Below are 22356 nucleotides of genomic sequence, written 5' to 3'. Positions count from 1 at the left end.
ATATAAACATTAAGACTTCTGTCTTATACCTTCATAAATAATTAATATTATTTTCTCGGGTGAAACAGGTCAGGTGTCCATCTGAACTCAAGACGGTCATCATTCCTCTGGTTCCCTCTGAACAATAAAAGCTCTTTTTAATGGTCTTTTAAGTTCAATGCGGACACGGTTGATTCTAGTTTATGATACATTATTTAAGGAATCAGTTCCATCACTTAGTTTACACATTAAAACGGAGCTTTAATACTAAATCAGCTGAACCTTTAACGTTTGACTGAAACACTGGATTTAATAGGGGCCACAGAAGACGTCAGTATTTCTATCTACATTTAACTAAATCCAGATATCACGAAGTTCAGAGCTTAAACTGACGGATCTGTTTCAGTCTGCTATCTAGTTTTTATACCAACCAGCAGGACTCACTGGTTCTGATGGGATCCTGGATTCTAACATTCAGAATAATAAAATCAAAAACTACAAAACATCATCTCTAAACAGTTTCTTAATCAGGCAGTTTTTAAACCGATATCTAAAATCAGTGATGCTCCCAGACAGCTCTGCTTTGATCCAAGTGTCCCTTGGAGTCACAGAAGCAGGCAGAAGCAGAAATCATCTCAAACACTTTTATTGTAAACTATTGAAAAACATGCTGTGTGTCAGGAGACATAGGTGGAGCGCTCTAGGAGGTGTCCATGGTGTGTACCGACTCCTCCACCAGATCCAGGTTCAGCTGGGTCACCGCCTTCGTCAGAACCCCGGTGGTTCCTCTCTTGTACTTGTAATCACCGGTTCTACATCGAGAGGGAAACATGGGAGAACAAGTTTTAATCAGACGCCGATCGGCTCAACAGGTCTGAGACGGAGAACACGACTTCATCAGCACTTCATCACACAAACACTCGCATGCACGTTAGTCAGAAAGAAGGGGGGGCAGGAGGCGGGGCAGGAGGCGGGGCTCTGTGTGTAGCTGGCCGGTCAGATAAGAAGCAGCAGTCGTCGTGTGATGACGTCATGGTGATGTGAGGTGAATCCGAAAGACGCTGTCGAGAGTCGTTCAATCACATTAGATAAAAAAAAAACTAAAGCAATACCGATAAAAGGAGGGTGTGAAAATCTGAATCAGCCAATAGAAGAGCAGCCTCAGGTCACGTGGTTGACAAAAGTTGAAGGATTTCATTGACTCTCATTCGGCCGAAATATCAGAAATGAACTAACTCCAGTTTTTATTGAATGCTCACAGACTTTTACCAGCAAACTATTATTATCTCATTAATTTATGTTTCACATGTTAAAGGAGTATTTTTATTTTCTTTATCTCAATGTTGGAGTGGGGGCCTCAGACCCCCGTATTGACAAACCGCCACTGGTGGAGAAGATTGAACACGATGTTAGTAGAGTTAGATGATGAGAGACGGCGGCTGGTTAGTCTGAACTCCATGGAAACACTCATTTGTACTCACAGCTGCAACGCTTCAACATCTGTTACTCTTCAAGCAGAACAACAAAACAACCATCAGGTTAGAGGTCATCCAGAGGTCATCAGGTCAGAGTCCAGTTTAACAAGTCATCCAGAGGTCATCCAGAGGTCGTTAGGTTTAACATGCAGTGAGTAGAACAGCTGAGCATGCTCTGTGATGACGTCACATTAAAGCTGCTGAACTTCCTCTGATGCTCCACACGGACTAACTTCTCCTGCAGGAGAGCAGCTGGTTCCTGTCGGACCTACAGAACCGGCTGGAGTTCTCTCTGAGGAACGTCACACTAAACGCCTCGAGCAGAAAGCAGCTTTAACAAACCTCAGCTGGGAGCCGACACTTCTACAATCGAAGATGTGGGGGATTTCAGATATTCCAGATCTCCATGGTAACGGGCCAATAAAAAGCAGATCTGACTCCAGCAGCAGCTGTTGGACCTTAAACTGATTGCTAGAATTCATTCTTTTTTTTCTGTGGGTACCAACAAATCTGTGGAGGTCATTTCAAGATAATCTGTTAAAATGATTTCCTCTTCTTTTACACTTTGTTTGCGTCTCTGTGACAGACTGAAGGATGAAGGAGACAACTGGTGTCATTCATCACTTTCAGGAGGAATGAAGCCTTTTCTTTTTTTTATGAGCAAGTTCTCCGTACGTTTATCTTTAACAATCACAGACACTCTGTTTATAATTATAAATCCATCTTCCAGGACGTTCACTCCTCCTCTGCTCTGTGGGGAGTTTATCTGACAGCGAACTGGTCTTTGATTATGTCAGATCTTAACGTGTCTCCTCGTGTCTCTGCTGAGCAGGAAACGGGTCCCAAACTCTACTGAACACATTCAGAACCAGAACCAGATGATGTGCATGAAGAGACCACAGAGATCGTTCTCACCTGACTCCCTTCTTGTTGGCCTCGTCGTGGGGTCGGATGTAGTCCACCGTCCCCTTGGTGATGACGCACAGGTCGATGTTGCTGCCGGAGCCCAGGTCGTTGAAGATCCCGGCGGCGATGCCGTCTCGCACCAGATGCTTGGCCTCCTCCTCCTGAAGGAACAACAGTAGAGACGTTGAGAGGAGGAGCAGCGGGCTGCGACAGGAAGCTAGTCTCCTCCTATCAGAGGATGAGCAGGTGAGTGTGGAGCTCCTGTCAGAGGAGGAACCGCTCAGAACCGGTCCAACCCGTTGGGACCACCGTTCAACGTTCAGGGTGTCACACCTGTACCTGAGTTCAGCAGATACGCCCCCTTTATGACACACACAGGTGATCATCTCTGAGATGCAGGTGTGTTGATGTTTACAGCCTTTATGTCCACGTTTTATTTGGAAATAACAAAGCTGCAGTTTTTGTTTGCACCAAATAGAATTTTTTTTTTTTTAATTCAGACTTGAGACTGTAGATTTCATGACCCCCCACCTGCCCTCCGCCCTCCTCCCCCCCCCCCACCCCGTTGCTCAGCATCATGATCAGTGGACTGACCTCCATGTCGGGCTTGAAGCGGTCCTCGAACACGGCCATGGCAGCCAGAGACCCGGAGCCTGCAGGAGAGATCAACTGGATCACTGACATGTCGTCATCATGTTCATGTCTCAGAGATCCTAAAGCTGCATGTCGGTCAGATCTGTGACATCAGCTGATCTACAGAGTTAATCCTCCACAATATGAAGCTGTGCCTGAAATAGGACACGTGCAGCAGCAGCGTGACCTTTGACACTGACCCATGGTGACGTAGGGCAGCTTGTCAGTGGAGCCGTGAGGGTAGATACTGTAGAGGTGAGGCCCATTACAGTCCACTCCACCCAGAACCAACGCAGCTCCGATGTAGCCCTGATACCTGAACACACACACACACACACACACACACACACACACACACACACACACACACACACACACACACACACACACACACACACACACACACACACACACACACACACACACAGGGAGAGCAAATCTTGTGTATTTATGACACTCAGTGATTAAACAAACTGACAGACTGATTTGTTTCAGAGTTTCTCTGTTGATTTTACAGAAAATCTATTAAATCCAAACATGGGCCATCAGTGATGTCATCGTTGGTTTGTGAACATTATGGAGTTCAGATTCTGTCCGTCACCATCTTGCTAGTTCGGAGCAGGAAGTGACCATATTTGGATGAGCTGGAGGAGGAGCCAGCGGTGGATCTGATTGGAAACCTGAGGATACTACGTCCCGCCCACCGATAGCTGTAACCTGACTGCACCACAGGCCTGTCAATCAAACAGACACGCCCCCAAAAACAGGTGTTCTTGAATCTTCTTTTCTAATGAATGAGGGATTATTTTCAGATGGACCTCCAGAAAACTAAGAAGAAGGAGTGACTTTAGCTAACAACACCGAGATAACTGATGGACACATTTTATTCACTTTGGATTTGATGAGAGAAGTTGAATGGGAGTCTATGGAGCCGGAGGCTTTTTGGAGCCGACCTCTAGTGGCACTCGCTGGTATTGCAGCTGAAGACACTTCTGGATCAGAACCATTTTTCAGACCTGAAGCTATGAACACTTTTATATCCAGTCTGTGGGTTAACACCTGATGTCACTGGCGAGGAGAAGGAGGAGGAAGATGAGGAGGAAGAAGAGTACCTGAAGAGCATCTGTTTCAGCATGCGGTTGGCTGTGGCCACTCGAGACATCCTGCCTGTGGAGAGAGAGTGCAGCTCCAGGTTGGAGGAGATGATCTGAGTGGTCATCTCTGTGTCTGCAGCTGTCCCTGCCCCACAGCAGCTGGATGAGAGAGATACACACACACACACACACACACACACACACACACACACACACACACACACACACACACACACACACACACACACACACACACACACACAGTTATATCAAACCTCAGCGCCATCACATGAAGTTTATAAATCATAAAAGTGAACCAGAGATATGGTCACGTTTATTTAATTGTAGAATAACGTGAGAACAACGTGACTTTAATGTATTTGGGAGGTGAACCTTCACTCACTAGATGTTGGGAGAGATGTAGTGGATCTTGGAGCAGTTCTTGTCCGCCACCACCATGCCCTCCGTGGCCCTGGTGTCGGCTCCGAGGACCACGCCATCCTTCACAGGAAGCACAGACCACCATGTCAACAACACATCTACCACAGAGCTGCGACCGCCACTGAACACTGGTATCATCAATTGAATTAGTATTGGTGTTAGTTTCGTGGATTTCAGGTGTCCTTTACCCACAAACATGATTATAAATATATTGTATGTTCTTTAATAGCACACAGTAATGAGAATAAAAAGAAGAATCTGTGCTTTGAGGAATGTTTTAGTTCTATATCAAACTCTCCATCAGGTCCACATCTCTGATGATGTCATACATTTACTGTTACAGATTCAGCATGTTGGAAACCTTCGGACACATCCAGCTCTCCTCCAGAGACACGTAGTTCTGACCCGCCTCATCTTTATTCTGTATGTATTTATGCATACATTAATATATATACACACATTCATATATTAATGTATACATTAATACATATGAATGTATACATTCATATATATACACACACACATATATATGCATGTATACATGCATATATATATATATAAATGATGCCCTTAGATGATTTACGTTGTCATTTGGCACCAAATAAATAGATTTAAATTTATCACCCTCAAACCTTCATACCTACAGTTTCTGATCAGCAGTTTATTTGAAGCTTTATTTTACTCCCTCACCTTGAACACGACACCACAGATGGTCGTCCCAGTCTTTCGTGCAGCAGGTAAACTGCATCCCACTTTGTTGGCTTCACCTGCCAGAACCGCATTTCTGCAAATAAAATAAAATAAGATCAAAATAAAATAAAATAAATGAAAAAAGGCACACGTCTAACTAGATGACCAATAAATCTGAAGCTCTGTTAAAAACTGTTGTTCAAAACACGGATTTATTCACATCATCAGCTGACTTCTGTGTTTCTACCATCAGATTCTGGCTGATTTGTTTCAAACACATTTTCATTTAAGTTACAATAACTTTAAATCTTCTCACTGACTGACTGGGTTTAATTAAAGGTGATTGATTTTAATATTACAAAAGGAGAAAACAATAAATATGGTTATATTTCAATGTACCAGCCGGTAAACAACATTACAGTCAAACCACAGCATCATATTTAATAATCACTGATAGTGTTTGTGTTGTATTTGTTTAATTATGTCTGATTTATTTGGTTTACCATGTTTGTTTTATTTGGTTTAATATCTTTGTTTCATTATCTTTGTGTTTCATCTTCCCGGAGTTTCATCTTTATCCCGGTTCATCGTTAGCTCCTCGGCTAACGGACACACAGGCAGATCCTCTCCGTTAGTTATTCTCACACTAAAGATGACCAAAATAATTCACAGCTAACAGACTTTAATAAAACACGACAACCCGGGTCATAAACGTGCCGACATTAAAGCCAGCGGGATGTTAAAGGAGGATGAGAAGTGAATCTGAGGAAAAGCCTGAGTCATCGTCGAGTTACTATGACGGCGCATCACCGGAAACACGAAAAACACGTCTATTCAACACAGAGCTCACATTTAAAAACATAAAACTCATTAAGATTCATGATGGAGTTATTCTGGTCCCGTTTTAATAAATGGAGGAGAGCCTACTACCTCTTGCAGTTCTCGAAACTGAAACCTCCGCACGGTGACCGGCTCACTGTCAGCGTCGCCATCTTGGTGAAAATGAAGGTTTGTGTTTCCGGGAAGTAAAGGAAGCGGTGAGGGATGCTGCGTTCACGGACACCTTGTAACGACCAGCAAACTGCCACAACTATGACAACCCACTCTTTAGTCTTTACTTCTTTTAAGTTTTATGGCGGATGGCATCCAGCGAAAGGTGCATTACCGCCACATACTGTACTGGAGTGTGGACCAGCGTAACCTATCCCTTTACAAAAAATTAAAAAAGGAGTTGTATCAGTTCGGTGACCTAAATACGTTTACTCAATCCTGTCTCTTTCAAGTATTGTAGTACATTTCCTGCCCCCAAGGTTAAGGCATCTTTTAGATTTATTTGCTCAACTCCCAGCTTCCTCTTCAGCCTGTCTCGCTCGAGTGTGGATTTCTGGCAATGACAAATGATATGATCTACAGATTCTGCTATTTTGCAGAACTCACATCGTCCTGTTGGTGTTTATTTATTAGTGTCATTGTTTTGTTCATGTGTCCAATCCTCAGTCTGGTCAATGTGTTTTCTTCTGTGGTGCTTCTTCTGGATGTCCTCCCTTTACCAACTTCTTTCTGAATAGCATAAAGATGTCTTCCTGTGTCTCCTGAGTCCCAACTGTGCTGCCATTCCTTAATGATGTTTCTTTTGATTATTGATTTAGTTTCTGCTTTGCTGAATAAAATGTCTGTCTTGTGCTGACATTACAAAGCTTGCTTTGCTAATTTATCTGCTCTTTCGTTTCCTTTGACCCTCTATGTGCCGGCACCCACATAAATGATACCAAAATACCCAAATATTTAAGTCGGAACAGTGTTTCGTATATTTCATTGATTAAATCCTGCCTGCTGTGAGATGTGAATGATTGTAATGGCAATAATGCTGAACTGGAATCTGAACAGATGATGACCTTTCTGATCTGAACCTCCTCCACCCGCTGCAGTGCTGTTAAAATGGCCGACGTCTCCACTGTATAAACAGACAGATGGTCTGATGTTCTCCTTTTGACTTCATATTGCAAGGTTGCTATGGTGATCACAAAACCGGTTCCCCCTGTGTTAGGATCTTTAGATCCATCTGTGTGTGCCGGGGTAAATGATTGATATGTTGTCTGTAGTCTGTCCTCCACCACTCCTGCAATATTACCAATATCTTTAAGTACTTGGGTTTTGTCCAAACAATAATGATCAGCTGACACTGAGGGAAATAGCCAAGGTGGTGTTGCTGATAGCGGTACTGTAGGAGTGAATGTTATCTGATCTAATGTCATCTCTCTTGCATATTTTCCACTGCTCCATGCAAAGCAGTCCTGTTTGACCCTTTCACTCTCCCAACATGGCAGAAGCACCTTTGTGGTTGGATGCTTGTTTCCAGAATGTCCTTGAAGACTGGTCCAGTAGTTCAAAGCTAGGAGCTTGCGTCTCAAATACAATGGCGTCTCACCCTCCTCCATCTGAAGACCAGACACAGGACTTGTTCTAAAAGCACCACAACAGAGTCTCAGAGTTTGGGATTGCACCACCTCCAGCTTCTTTAATGAAGTTTTTGCCGCTGATCCAAATACCACACACCCATAATCCAGAACTGATCTCATCAGAGCGATATAAATATGTTTTAATTGCAGACCTGCTGGCTCCTCATTACATTTAAAATATTTTTACATTTCATAACTATCCTCTGAATATGATCATTCCATGTTAATTTATCATCGAACCACACACCTAGGAACCTAAAAACTTTCACTTGTTCAATCTTCTTTGCGTACATCTTAATCTGAGGATCCACTCCTCTCTTTTTAGTAAACAAAATAGTTTTAGTTTTTCCCACAAAAAACTTGAATCCCCATGAATATATTTAGTCTTTATGCATGAGTTCATCATTTTAAAGAAAGCTTTAAAATTCATACAAACTAAACTTGGATATTTATAAACACATACAGACACGTGCTGCTTCCTGAACAGACCTCTGACCTCTTTAGTTTTTTTTTATTTTGTATTATTAAGTTAATTAATTAATTAATTTTCTGTTGAGTCTACTGACTTGTATTTTCAAAATGTAATAGCGCAGTTCATACTTTCATCATGTATTATGCAAGAAATGTTGTATGGCCCCAATGGAAAATTTTATATTAACAAAGTTAAAAACAAAACCTACCACAACAGACCCCGGATGTACACACAACGCTGAGGTAACGTTTATTATTATTATTATTATTATTATTATTATATTATTATTGTTTTATTTATTCTCCGGGTTTTAAATCCTTCTACAGTCAGCAGGGTTTCCAGTCAGGTTGATGTTAGCAGCTGTGCAGACTGCAGGCCTCGTGGGGGCGCTATTCTCATACACAGTCAATGTTCTCAATGCATGTCTGAATGATTAAATATAAACAGTTACTTTGTGGAACAGCTGCCGACGTGTGGCACTTTATCAAAACTAAAAACAAAAGGGTCATAAGTAAAATAGTAAACGGTTATGTGTTGGACTTGTGATTTGTTTTAGTGTATTTTTCTCAAGATTTTGTTTGTTTGTATAGTTTCATCTGGCTGCAGAGAGACAGAGTGCATTTACACAGAGGAACTTTTATATTCTGTCATAAATTATGATTATTATATGTGGAAGGGCTGGTAGCATGGCTCCACCATCCTTTTGAACACGATTTATATCCATCTGATTTGATTGGATACTGTTGTTAATGGTGTTTTTGTTTGTTTGTGTTTATTGTTTATATCTTTTATGTTGGATTTTATTTTCACGTTCAATAATCTGATAAACTAACTGACCTTTATTTAACCAGGTAAAATCAATTGAGAACCAATTCTCATTTACAATGATGACCTGTCAGCACAGTCCACACAGTGACACAAACAGCACAGATACAAAACAGTATAACAAACACATGAGAAAAAGGCTAAAAGTGGTTATGGGAACTTAAAAGCTTGTAACTGCTGCACAGAATAATGATGGGAAACGTTAGTTTTATGTTTATTTATGTTTTATATGTTTATTTATGTCTGTCTGTTTTGTTATTTTTAATACAAGAAAACTTGAACCATAGAAAGATTTTAAAACACAAAATTATAATTCTGTCACATCTTCTGTGTCAGGAAGAAGCCACATGAAACAGGATGAACAGGACCAAGATGGAAGGAAAAGATATCCTGCAGAGACAAAAACCTACGAACAAAACATCCATCATGAGTCCACTAACTTAAGACAAGTGTAATATGAAATTGGAATTCTTTCTTTAATGCTTTTGGTAAAAGAGCTGACCGAGTTTAAAATACAACGCTCAAACAGAAGCCAGCAGATGTCGACATGACCTGTTGGACAGAGAGGAGATGAAGCAGCTGGAGTGTTTCCATCTGGCTGATTCATCGGTGTCCTCAAGTGTCACTTGCTCTTTTAAAAAAAGGGTTGATGTTCTTTAACTGCTAAAATATCTAAAGATGTTCTTCAACATGTTCGTTTAAAAGTGTATTTGTTTACCGCTGATGATGAGTTGGTGGGTCTGATGTTCACAGATTCTCTTCACGTGTGAGTAACACGTAACATCTGGAAAGATGGACTGTAGAGGTGATACTTTCGAAAAGCATTGTAAGCTGATGTTACAGAAATGTTGGTATGTAATGTTTATTTTTGTTGTGTAGTTCTGTTTGGCGTTCAAGACCTGCTGCCACATGGGCGGTAAACAGCAGGATGTAGTGAGTATAGTGAGATATGGAGATCTATTGTCTGTGGTTTGGTTTATTTTCTTTTGTTTTGTGCCAACAGAAGATCTGTCACTACAGTCATCGAAGCACTAGCTTTTTAACTGAGCGCTGATAACGAGCTGGATGGTCCCTCTCCTCTTTAACCTGGAGGATGCAGCGTCCATGATTTCCAAAAAGAATCTCAGATTGTGATCCATCAGACCTCAGGACAGTTTTCCACTTCACCTCAGTCCATCTTCAATGATCTCGGTCCAGAGAAGGCGGCGGTGTTTCTGATCATGTTGCTATCTGGTTTCTTCTTTGGAGAGTTTTAACCTTCATTTGTGGACGCAGCAATGAACTGTGTTCACAGACGATGGTTTTCACAAGTGTTCTTGAGCCCATGCAGTGATTTCCACTCCAGAATAGTGTGTTTTTAATGCAGACAGACGATGGTCTGAGGGCCAAAGATCACCACCATCCAATATTGGTTTCCAGCTTTGTCCCTTGTGTTCAGAGATTTCTCCAGATTCTCTGAATCTTTTAATGATATTATGAACCGTAGACGATGAAATCCACTAATTCTTTGTAGCTTTACGTTGAGGAACATTATTCTTTGATTGTTGAACTATTTTCTCACAGTCTTTCACAGAGTTGAACCTCTCCCCATATTCACTGCTCAGAGACTCTGCCTCTCTGAAATCATCTTTTTATACCCAATCATGGTACTGATCTGTTGCCATGGTAACCTGATTAGTTGTCAGATGTTCCACCAGGTGTTTTAAAAAACAAAACAATTTACACAACTTTTAGATTCTTTTGTTGACCTTCTCCCAACTTTTTTTTTTTTTACATGTTGCTGCCGTCAAATTAAACATTTTAATATATTTGACATAAAACAATAAAATATTTCAGTTTCCACATTCCACCTATGTTGTCTTTGGTCTATTTTCAATTAAATATGAGTTTACATGATTTATAAATCATCACATTCTGTGTTTATTTACATTTTACACAGTGCCACTACTTTTTTGGAAACACGGTTGTAAACATTAATTTACTTCAATGAAGTGTGAAAGTATTTTTCCACTGATTTTACAGTGGACAGACATACAGTCATCTGTACCTGTAGACAGTCACATGTGCCTGTCGACAGTTTTACCTGTAGACAGTTGTACCTGTAGACAGTCACCTGTACCTGTAGACAGTCACCTGTGCCTGTAGACGGTCACCTGTGCCTGTAGACAGGTAGACAGGTCTACAGGTACAATTTACACAACTTTTGTCTACAGTCACCTGTACTTGTAGATGGTCACCTGTACCTGTAGACAGTCACCTGTATCTGTGGAAAGTCACCTGTACCTGTAAACAGTCAGTTGTACCTGTAGACAGTTGTACCTGTAGACAGTCACCTGTACCTGTAGACAGTCAGTTGTACCTGTAGACAGTTGTACCTGTAGACGGTCACCTGTGCCTCCAGATGGCCACCTGTGCCTGTAGACGGTCACCTGTGCCTGTAGACGGTCACCTGTGCCTCTAGACGGCCACCTGTGCCTGTAGATGGTCACCTGTACCTGTAGACGATCACCTGTACCTGTGGAAAGTCACTTGTACCTGTAAACAGTCAGTTGTACCTGTAGACAGTTGTACCTGTAGACAGTCAGTTGTACCTGTAGACGGTCACCTGTACCTGTAGATGGTCACCTGTACCTGTAGACAGCTTGGTCCCATTAGGTCACATTGTGTCTTTAATCGAGTGCCATGTTTTGTCCTTGAACAGGACCGATGCCAACTGGATGCCAGCTGGATGTGAAGGTCGAGGAGTAAACGGCTCCAGTGAGGTGGAAGAGATCAGATAGTGCACCTCCACACAGCAGGATGAGTCCATTATGTTGATGAAGCTCTTATTAAAGCAGAGCGGGTCCAACAGGTGGCTGCAGGTATAATCAGAGGATCACAGGTTTAATAAGCTCTGACTTTAACCGGAGTGTCTGCTGCCTTCATGTTCCAGGACTTTATCCAAACAAGCTTAATGGGTCTCATCATGGATGTCTTGTGATTATTTTCCAAACACTGAACTTCTAACTGAGCGGATTATTAGTGATCGGCATCTTTAACCTTTTCCTTCCTGCAGGACTCTGTGATACAGTTTCCTCTTTTACTTCCCCTTATGAAGCTTTATGAATGTTAAAATTAATATATTCCTCAGTGTCTGACAAATCTTTATTAAATCTGAGAGAAACACTCAAACACAAGCTTTTTATGGATCCTTTAATTCTTGAATGTGAAGTTTACTTCTCAGACTGTGAGTCTATCATGTTCTATGAATCCTGAAAACAACAGTTCACACTCATTTATTCATCTTTATTCTTTATTCTCTGCAGCAAAGAATCATGACTAAAGACTAATAAAGAATAATGAATAAAGACTGACAAAGTATAATGAATAAAGATGAATAAAGACTAAAAAAGAATATGACTAATGAAGAATAGTAAATAAAGAATAACAAATAAAGAATAATAAAGAATAATAAATAAAGACCAATAAAGACTAATGAATAAAGACTAATGAAGAATAAAGAATAAAGACTAATAAGGAATAAAGACTAATAAAGAATAATTAATAAAGACTAATAAATAATAATGAATAAAGACTAATGTCTGGTTATTGCAGTGCAAGACAACCAACAGTTATTTACACTTCAATGATTAACATTGGTTTATTTTAAAAGACAATAAAGATGTCACAGGAACCGAATAACTGATGGAAATAAAATGGACAGTTTTATTGTTTATAACCAAACTAATGACTGAATTTAAAAAACAGACTAATATTTTCACATTATTTTATTTTGTTTCAGCTCAGTTTTGGTTTAAATTTTTCTCAGATGATTTGCAACCATTATGACGAAAGTGTCAGATTAAAAAAAAATAAAAAATAGGCCTCCTCCCCCAACTTAAAACCCAACTATATAATATTTTCATATTTGGGATTTGTTCATATGTAAGAACAGAATCTACAGACACTGAAAGCACATGCGTGGCTGACGTTTTATACACAACTATCAGTGTTTGTGTTATCTTTAATAATGAAATTGTATAATGTGGGTTTTTAATTACAAAGATGTTTTTTCATATATTGTAATTTTTTTCATATTTATTATTATTTTCTTGCAAATCATTATGGTTTTGAATAAAACTACACTGACCACAGAGTTCCTTTCCATGTTAATAATAATTAATTAATACATTAATTAGTCTTTAACAAAGTGATTATTAATATCTTACAAGTAAAGAGGGAAACACACATTTAAAAAAGAAACAGGATTTCCATAGTATCTTTATTTCTTTTCATTTGTAGTGATTTCTTTAAGAGATCAGACGTGGGTCCGTTGAACTGGAGCTGGAGGTTCTACTGCAGGACGGGCGGGCTGAAATGTCAATTAATCAACCAAACTTTATTTATACAACTTTTTCAACTTTTCCTACATTTTGGTGCAGTTCAAAGTGCTTCACAGATGATTAACAGGCCAATAACAAAACAGACAATCGTAGACCAGAAAAATAAAATAAATGTAAGAACAATTTCAAAACCAGATTGAAAACAAATTAAAAGGAAAAAGACAATTTACAAAACACTTTGAGACGCAGGCAAGACAATAGAGATACAGGAAATATAGAAGACAGATTAAATGCTAAAAGGACAGGGGGAGAGGGAAAACAGAAAGAGATAAGAACTAGAAAGGAGAATAGAAATGAGGACAATAAAATGCATTAAAATGATAAAAGTTAAACGGAAGGTACACAGCAAATTCACATCTTTGAAATCAACTCTTTTTGCTTTGTGAGATCATCAAATTCACTCTCAAGCAGAGTAAAAGAAACTCTTTACTAGGAGTTGATTTTTTACACATTTCAGGAGTTGAACTTAACTCTTTGACAGTTAAAACTCAAACTCCTGTGAAGAGTGAAATGTCTTTAACCTTGAGTTGCTTGAATGTGAAGTGTATATTGACAACTTCATATGACTAAGTTCAAACTCCCATGTTTTAATGTGACTGTAATTGGTTTATATATTTCATTCCTACCTTGTACACTTGTGGTTTTGACTGATAGCCTCAATTTATTTATTATTATGTCTTCATTGAAATATTAATAAACAGCATGTTTTAACAAAACTAAATATAATTCCTGCCCATCACTTAGATTTAATTTGGATGCTTTATTCTCAAAAGTTACGAAGAATGACTAAGGCATGCTGGGAAATGCCAATACGGCAACAAAGCTGTGCAGTAAACACCGGGAGTGTTGAATCATGCTCCTCAACACTCAGCGAATGAACACCAGAATATTACTCCACCAGAGAGTAACACTGAACACAAGCTGGAGTCTAACTTAGAAAATAAACTACAAAAATCCTCCTCTTTGTTTAACTCCACGATATTTCACTCCAGAAATTTGCTGTGTAGGATAAACATGAGACAGGATAGGTAAGAGCAATAAAAGTATGTAAAAGTAAATAAAATGATGATGAAGGTTTGAAAGTGTGAAGGAAAAAAATAAGAAAAGAAAATATATAAAACAAATCTTCCAAAATGTAAATATAATAAAATAAAAATTTGTTTAAAAGCCATTCTAATTCAAAGCAAGACTAAAGAGGTGGGTTTTCAATTTATGTTTAAAAAGTTCTCAGATCCTCTGTTCAACGTGGAGCATAAAGTTTGAGTCCTGCATGGAGGAAGGACTAAAAGACTCACAGTGGTTCATACTGTGTTAGCTGGGGTGAAATATTAGATGTTACAAGACCATCAAGGGCTTTAAAAACAAGCAGGAGAATTTTAAAATGAAGATGGAAGCTGACGGCCAACTAGTGTAAAGACTTTAAATGTGGTGATTTGGTGACAAACACAAACAACGAGCCAAAGACCACGCCGAGGCTTCTTGCCTACTGCCTTGCGTCTTCCTCTCATCCGTGATTGTCGACTCGTCCTTGTACCTTTCTTTAAGATAAAACTATTAATGAATGAGGCTCAATGGTGTTTTAGTGGAAACACGTCACATGTTCACATTTATGAGATTATTTATGGTGTACAGTAATGCTGAAATCCAGTCAGTATCAGGAATGATCCCGTGATTTGTAGTGAATGCATCCATCATGTTTAATGAGTGTTCACGTGCGGCTGCACTTGGCGTGCAGCATCTCCATCAGAAGGTTGTTGCAGGGCGCCTCCACGCTCAGGTGTGTGCAGTGCAGGTAGTCCTCGGCGAGGCTGCTGAGCGAGCGCAACTCAGAAACACTCAGCAGCAGGTGAGTGATGCGGCTCAGGTACTGAGGACAGGTGGAGGCCGTGTACTCCAGCAGCGCTGCTTCAACCTGATCCTGAATGCTCCCGACGAACGCACGGTCTTCAAGCTCCTTTACGTCTGGTCAGAAGGCGAGAGGACGAAACCACCGGTGAACAACACAGAAGGCTATCTGAACTACTGTTTTACCTTTTCACCTACAATTACCTCCAACAAGAAAGTTACATTTTGTTCGTCGTTTGTTCATCAGGATCACAGAAAAGTAACGGCCTGATATTACTGAAACTTGGTGGAGTGACGCAGTATCGGCCAACGAAACACACATTCAGTTTTGGAGCAGTTTTGGAGCAACACAGTTTCACAGCAAAGCGTGAAATAGACATGCCAACCCAATACAGCAAAGCGTAAAATAGACACGCAGGGCCAATACGTCAAAGCATAAAATAGACACGCCGATCCACTGCAGCAAAGCGTGAAATAGACACGCCGGTCCACTATAGCAAGGCGTGAAACAGACACGCCGGTCCACCACGGCAAAATGTAAAATAGACACACCAGTCCACTGCAGCAAAGCGTGAAATAGACAAACCCCGTCTAGTTTAACGTTTTCCTGTAGTGGACAGAGATGAAACCTACTGCATTCATACAGCCAAAACATTTTACTTTTAGGGAAACCAAGAAGATTGGGGTTGGGAATCAAAAAACTACTCAAGAACAACGTTGTCACCTTCCTGGATTTGAACCTCGAAACACTAACCTGGGTTGAAGAGGACGAGGAACTTGATGCAGGCAAACTCTCTGCAGTCCACCTTCAGGTTGTGGAGCTGTTCAACCAGCTGCTGTCCTCTCTGAGCCAGGCCAGCCAGAATGGGATCGGCACCGCAGACCATGTGGGACAGCTCCACCTGGATTAAAGAAACACATTATACTAATCAGTCTTACTCCAAACAATCTGGGTGCTGTCATATGTGGATGAATCTATGCACATCGAATATAAGGTGCACCTGAAGGCAGCACAGGACGACTCACCTGCTGCCCAGTGGCCATGAGCAGACGGCCCGGTTTACCGTACAGAACCTGTCTGGAGATGAAGTCCAGCAGCAACAGTTCACTCCAGCAGTGGTAGAGCAGCTTCATCTGGTCACTGACCTGACAGCATGAAGATATTTAATATAAATACGCATGATATCTGACTCATGTCTCTTCTGCATATACTGATGCTGACTCAGGTGACATCACACACTGATCGGACTTCACACAGCTCCCTCTGGGGACACTGAACTCTTTATTTCTGCCTGGATCAGACCCGAATCAGAATTTATGGGTCTTCAACAGGCGATCATTTTCAGTTGTTGCAGCCTGTTGGTGTCGACCTTCAGTTTGAACTCACTGCAGCAGCCTTTGAGAAACTCTGCTGCACTGCTGAGACCTCATTTACAAAGAAAAGACTTCGACATCATCACACTGAGCTGCTGGCACTGGTCTCTGATTGGTCCACTCTTCAGAGGTCTCTGATTGGCCCACTCTTCAGTGGGTGAGCAGACAGAACCAGGCCCAGCCGGGTCCACGATGGTCCCTCAGAGGGAGAACCACAGGAGGGGGAGAAAGAGGCGTTAAATATTATTTGATAAAAACGCACCTTTTAATTTCATTTAATTGCACATGTGGTAAAATAAAGTCTGAGACCGGCTGTTGCGTCATGAAGCGCTTCAACTGACTGATTCACATCCAGTTCAAGAGACAAGAATCAGCTTCATGTTTATATCATGAACTCAATTAGAAGTTTGTTTTCATTATTAATGTAAGTGGATTAAAGACGTAGAACATCTATTAAACCTGCCTGTGATGTTGGACAGCAGGTTAGTCTGGACTTGGACCTGGTCGGAGCTGACGGAGGTGCAGACACATGTTCAGCTCATCTCTAACGACACCCCCCCTGCTGTGCTACCACTGCACCCAGATCTGTGCTGGGAATGAAAGCAGGTCCACGAAGTATAACTTGTACACCACGTTAAAACACAAACAACATTTCTCTCCTCCTGCAGGAAGGTCAGACATCGAACTACAACCTCATTTTTATCAACATGAGTCTCCTCGGAGGTGAACAAAAGACGAGTGGAAGGACTGACTTAAAGGGTCAAACAGAAAAAAAAAGATGGCGCAAAAATATTCAGAAACTTCAGTATTGTTCAGTGTAGTGTTTCCAGAATCACCTCACAACTTCTTCTGGTTTTTATCCCAATAAAAATGATTCAAAATTATACTATAGCACTTTTTTTTCGAACTATGAGTTGTAGTTTAACCAAGAGGGGATGCTTCAAATGTAAACTGATTTCGGTGAGTAAAACTTAGTTATTCAATATTTTTCCCAATAAAATGCCTCGAATTTAACAAAGTTTTGTAGTAAAAGCAACAGATAATGACTGATTTATTTATTTAATTCCAGACAACAAGACGGTTAGGAATGAGAGAGTGAGAGGATGTCAGTTATGTGTTTGTATATTTCAGTGATCGATCTAATTTATTCATGTCATATCTGACCTGTGACCTTTTTGTTTACAAACAATAGTGTCATTTTGATTTATACATTTAATACCAACATGGTCTCACAGGAGGACATGATGAACATACATACAGTGTAAGACTACAGCAGGGTGTGTAGTACCAGAACCAGAACCAGAACCTGACCTTGAGCTGCTTGAAGAAAACGGAGGTGCGCGCCCACTCCACGATAGAGAGCAGCACCTGGTCGGCTATCGCACACATCAGGCCGAAAGTGTCGGGCTGCCAGTGTTTGGTCTGGTCCTCCTGCTGGAGACGAGCTGAGATCTTCTCCTGCAGCTGCAGCTCGTCCTGATCACAGCGCAGAAACTCCATCACCAGCTGAGGCATGCTGGGAGCTGGGTCTGAGGACGGCACTGCGTCCGAGTCGTCCGGGTCAAAGGTCGCTGCAGCAGAGCCCGATGAACCCGCACAGATGTTACTGTACTCTGACTTGATGGTCCAGGCTGAGGAGGAGGTGCCGTGGTACTGGAGGGAGGACAGAGCTGGAGGCTGGTCCGAGGACAGCGAGGAGCTGTGAGGGAGGTGCGCGGCTGGCTGGAGGCCTGCAGGGAAGCTGAAGTCTCTCTGAAGAGGAGCGCGTCCGTCAGCCTGTGTGAAAGCGCGTCTCTGCTGCTTCAGGGCTCGGTCCTGTTTGTACATCGGACCAAACTTGTTTCTGCCGCCGCGCATCCGATCGGCTCGAACAGCTGACGAGAAAAATAATTGAGAGTGAAAGGTTTTATTTACAAAAAAAAAGACAATTGCAATAAGAACAAATAAAACTGAAAGGAACATTATAAGAACAACAGGCTGGAGGGGATATAAAAATATATAAAGTATATTTATGCAAAAATCTTTAATCTCATGCAGGCTGATAGAGTTTTAATTTCTTTTTGCTTCAGAGAGGTTTGAGTAGAGTCATTATACTGATTGAACACTCACTTGTAAATATACATTTATGGATAAATAATTTGGCTGTTAGATGATTTATCATGAGTGTTTTTCTGCTCATTCCAAACAAAACATTCATCCTCCAAAATAAAACAAATCTTTCATCTATATTTTCAGTAATGAATGTTCACAGGTTTTTCTAGAAATTCTTCCTAAACGGGCCAAATAAATTAAATGAAAACCAAAATTTAATCTAAATAGACGAGCCTTGAACAACATATTGAAACATGATTCTTCTGTTGGTTAAAGTCTTTATCTGCTTTGTATTTTATTTGTTTTTTCTACTTTGTTGTGATTTATTTCTCATCCTAATGTCTTCGTTCTGAACTGTATAAAATGGAAAGAGTTTTTTCCTCCCGTTGTCCTCTGACTCTGGTGGATCTCCTCTTACCTTCCAGCCGCATCCCGACATGAAGACACTTCTGGAACCTGCAGAACGGACATCGTTTCCTCAGAGCTTTATCCATCCTGCACTCCTGGTTCTCCACACACGTGTACTTCTTCTTGTTCTGAACTGTTCTTTTAAAAAATCCCTGGAAGTGTTGAGGAAGAGGAAGAAGATGAGTTCATGTCTCTGGATGTAACTTTAACTTTCTCTTACAGATTCAGAAAATAAAACACCTTGCAGCTTTCACAGGTGAGCAGACCGTAGTGGTACCCGGAGACTTTATCACCACAGACCGGACACGACTCGTCCAAACCAACATCCTGTTTGCTCTCCATCAGACACTTCTCCTCTTCTCCTGAAAGAAAAAACATGATGCAGATATAAATGATTAAAATACAGAAATAATAAAGGAACAAATACACTAAACTGGATACTAAACATCTTTCAATCATAAAACTATATTTCAGTATCATACCAACAGATTCACTGACTGTCCTACAGCTGAGTGTGCAGTCAGATCCGAGCAGGTATAAATGCTGAGTCGTCTTCCAGCTCCCACCTGTGTGTGTGTGTGTGTGTGTGTGTGTGTGTGTGTGTGTGTGTGTGTGTGTGTGTGTGTGTGTGTGTGTGTGTGTGTGTGTGTGTGTGTGTGTGTGTGTGTGTGTGTGTGTGTGTGTGTGTGTGTGTGTGTGTGTGTGTAGGAGGGCTTCTCTCCTCGTGCTGATCCTGCAGCTGTCACAGAGCTGAGGCTCCGTCCAGTCAGCCGGTCTGACCAATCAAACTGTGCATGTGTGTGTGTGTGTGTGTGTGTGTGTGTGTGTGTGTGTGTGTGTGTGTGTGTGTGTGTGTGTGTGTGTGTGTGTGTGTGTGAAACTGCTCACGTGTTATCACCTGTCCCAACAGCTTCCCTCTCAAACTCCGGTTCACCTGTTATTATTATTATTATTTGGACAGTATGACATCATTTATTAAAATCATGATGAATCTATAGTTAACAGAAGCAAAGACATGTGGTGTATTATGCAACATATTTGAAATTCTTTCTATTTATTTGTATTGTATCAATAAACAACTTGAATGAAATGGAGCGAGCTGATCGTGTGAATGATGTTTAGACACATTAACATTCAGCAGTGAATCTGCAGGTGTCTCTGTGCTGCTTCCGCCTCCATTAGTTCCTCTTCTGGTTCAGAGTCACGTTCAATCATACATGTCTTCTACAGGAGGACAAGGCTCAAATTGCAGTGACCTATATGTGCTTACTGGGTAACTGATGGCAGAGCAAAAATATTTAAAATATACAGAATTTGGGCCAATCTGCTGAAACTCCTTCAGCTAGACTGAAGACAGACCAGCAACCAACAGTAACACCACTGAGCGGTGGATCTGACTGATCTGATTGGAAACCTGACGATACTACGTCCCGCCCACCGATAGCTGTAACCTGACTGCACCACAGGCCTGTCAATCAAACAGACACGCCCCCAAAACAGGTCTTCTTGAATCTTCTTTTCTAATGAATGAGGGATTATTTTCAGATGGACCTCCAGAAAACTAAGAAGAAGGAGTGACTTCAGCTAACAACACCGAGATAACTGATGGACACATTTTATTCACTTTGGATTTGATGAGAGAAGTTGAATGGGAGTCTATGGAGCCGGAGGCTTTTTGGAGCCGACCTCTAGTGGCACTCGCTGGTATTGCAGCTTAAGACACTTCTGCATCGGAACCATTTTACAGACCTGGAAGCTTTGAACACTTTTATAAACAGTCTGTGACTGTGACTCACATTTTAATATACAACGTGCACTTTGACAAATTTCTCTTTCCACCCATACCTGAATAATAATAACAGAGGTTTCCTGAATATTTGGTCACATTATGTAAAGAGTGGCTCAACTTCCCCACAGTTTTATTTCCTATTTAAAAGTGAAATTGTAAATTTTTTGGTCGTAAGATCTACATCTTCTTTACACATGAAATAATATTTTTGGTGTAATCTCAGGTACAGTAAGGACACCCTTATAAACCTGTAGTCCACTATTTTTTTTAAAAAAAAATTTTTAAACAGTAGATGGAGCTGTTGTATCAAATAAAAGAAGTCCACACTGCAGTTTGATTTTGAGTCGTTGTAAAGTAGTGAATTTGATATCCACTCCAGTAATTTCAATACTCATAGCCCCTCTCATCACAGACCAGCTTCTTTTGTGTTTCAGATTTAACATTTCAAAGGATTTTTTTCTTTATGTGATAAATGACAATAGATAGAAAGGAAACATGGAACAGGGGGAGACATCAACACAGGCTTCCCATCACAACCAAACTGGGTCTGACCGAAGGCCTGAGACACGCTGACTGACTGGTGTGTTAGTGGTGTGTTAATGATGTGTTAGTTGTGTGTGACTGGTGTGTTAGTGGTGTGTTAGCGATGTGTTAGTTGTGTGTAACTGGTGTGTTAGTTGTGTGTTAGTTGTGTTAGTGATGTGTTAGTTGTGTGTGACTGGTGTGTTAGTGGTGTGTTAGTTGTGTTAGTGATGTGTTAGTTGTGTGTTAGTGTGGTGTGTTAGTTGTGTGTGACTGGTGTGTTAATGATGTGTTAGTTGTGTGTGACTGGTGTGTTAGTGGTGTGTTAGCGATGTGTTAGTTGTGTGTAACTGGTGTGTTAGTTGTGTGTTAGTTGTGTTAGTGATGTGTTAGTTGTGTGTGACTGGTGTGTTAGTGGTGTGTTAGTTGTGTTAGTGATGTGTTAGTTGTGTGTTAGTGGTGTGTTAGTTGTGTGTTAGTGGTGTGTTAGTTGTGTGTGACTGGTGTGTCAGTGGTGTGTTAATGATGTGTTAGTTGTGTGTGACTGGTGTGTTAGTGGTGTGTTAGTTGTGTGTTAGTTGTGTGTGACTGGTGTGTTAGTTGTGTGTTAGTGATGTGTTAGTTGTGTGTTAGTGGTGTGTTAGTTGTGTGTGACTGGTGTGTTAGTGGTGTGTTAGTTGTGTGTTAGTTGTGTGTTAGTGATGTGTTAGTGATGTGTTAGTGATGTGTTAGTGGTGTGTTAGTGGTGTATTAGTGATGTGTTAGTGATGTGTTAGTGATGTGTTAGTGGTGTGTTAGTGACGTGTTAGTGGTGTGTTAGTGATGTGTTAGTGGTGTGTTAGTGACGTGTTAGTGGTGTGTTAGTGATGTGTTAGTGATGTGTTAGTGGTGTGTTAGTTGTGTGTGACTGGTGTATTAGTGGTATGTTAGTTGTGTGTTAGTGATGTGTTAGTTGTGTGACTGGTGTGTTA

The 22356-nt window shown here is 40.9% G+C and overlaps 2 protein-coding genes across 3 annotated transcripts; both read right to left on the bottom strand.

Annotated features, from left to right (window-relative positions):
* Positions 1-609: 609 nt before the first annotated feature.
* On the bottom strand, positions 610-6251 carry psmb7 (proteasome 20S subunit beta 7). 2 transcript variants are annotated; one of them, XM_069717337.1, is made up of 9 exons: positions 6149-6251; positions 5219-5312; positions 4491-4588; positions 4106-4246; positions 3194-3309; positions 2955-3013; positions 2370-2521; positions 1461-1487; positions 610-791 (listed from the first exon to the last, which is right to left on the bottom strand). In XM_069717337.1, exons 1-9 carry the CDS (start codon positions 6208-6210, stop codon positions 680-682), a joined length of 861 nt encoding a protein of 286 aa, XP_069573438.1. In that variant the 5' UTR covers positions 6211-6251; the 3' UTR covers positions 610-679. The 2 variants fall into 2 exon arrangements, with proteins under 2 accessions (XP_069573438.1, XP_069573439.1); XM_069717338.1 differs by lacking the exon at positions 1461-1487.
* Positions 6252-15064: 8813 nt separating this feature from the next.
* LOC138632054 (nuclear receptor subfamily 5 group A member 2-like) lies at positions 15065-19416 on the bottom strand. The gene is made up of 6 exons (XM_069717327.1): positions 19315-19416; positions 19085-19226; positions 17887-18449; positions 16228-16347; positions 15956-16103; positions 15065-15318 (listed from the first exon to the last, which is right to left on the bottom strand). The coding sequence occupies exons 1-6, from the start codon at positions 19414-19416 to the stop codon at positions 15065-15067; spliced, it is 1329 nt and encodes a 442-aa protein (XP_069573428.1).
* Positions 19417-22356: the final 2940 nt, after the last annotated feature.

The sequence above is a fragment of the Brachyistius frenatus genome, unplaced genomic scaffold (assembly GCF_029030835.1).
Source record: "Brachyistius frenatus isolate BFR_SWC_R1_liver_20210118 unplaced genomic scaffold, ASM2903083v1 Contig_172, whole genome shotgun sequence".
Lineage (NCBI taxonomy): Eukaryota > Metazoa > Chordata > Actinopteri > Embiotocidae > Brachyistius > Brachyistius frenatus.
This window is presented reverse-complemented; position numbering and strand designations above follow the sequence as displayed.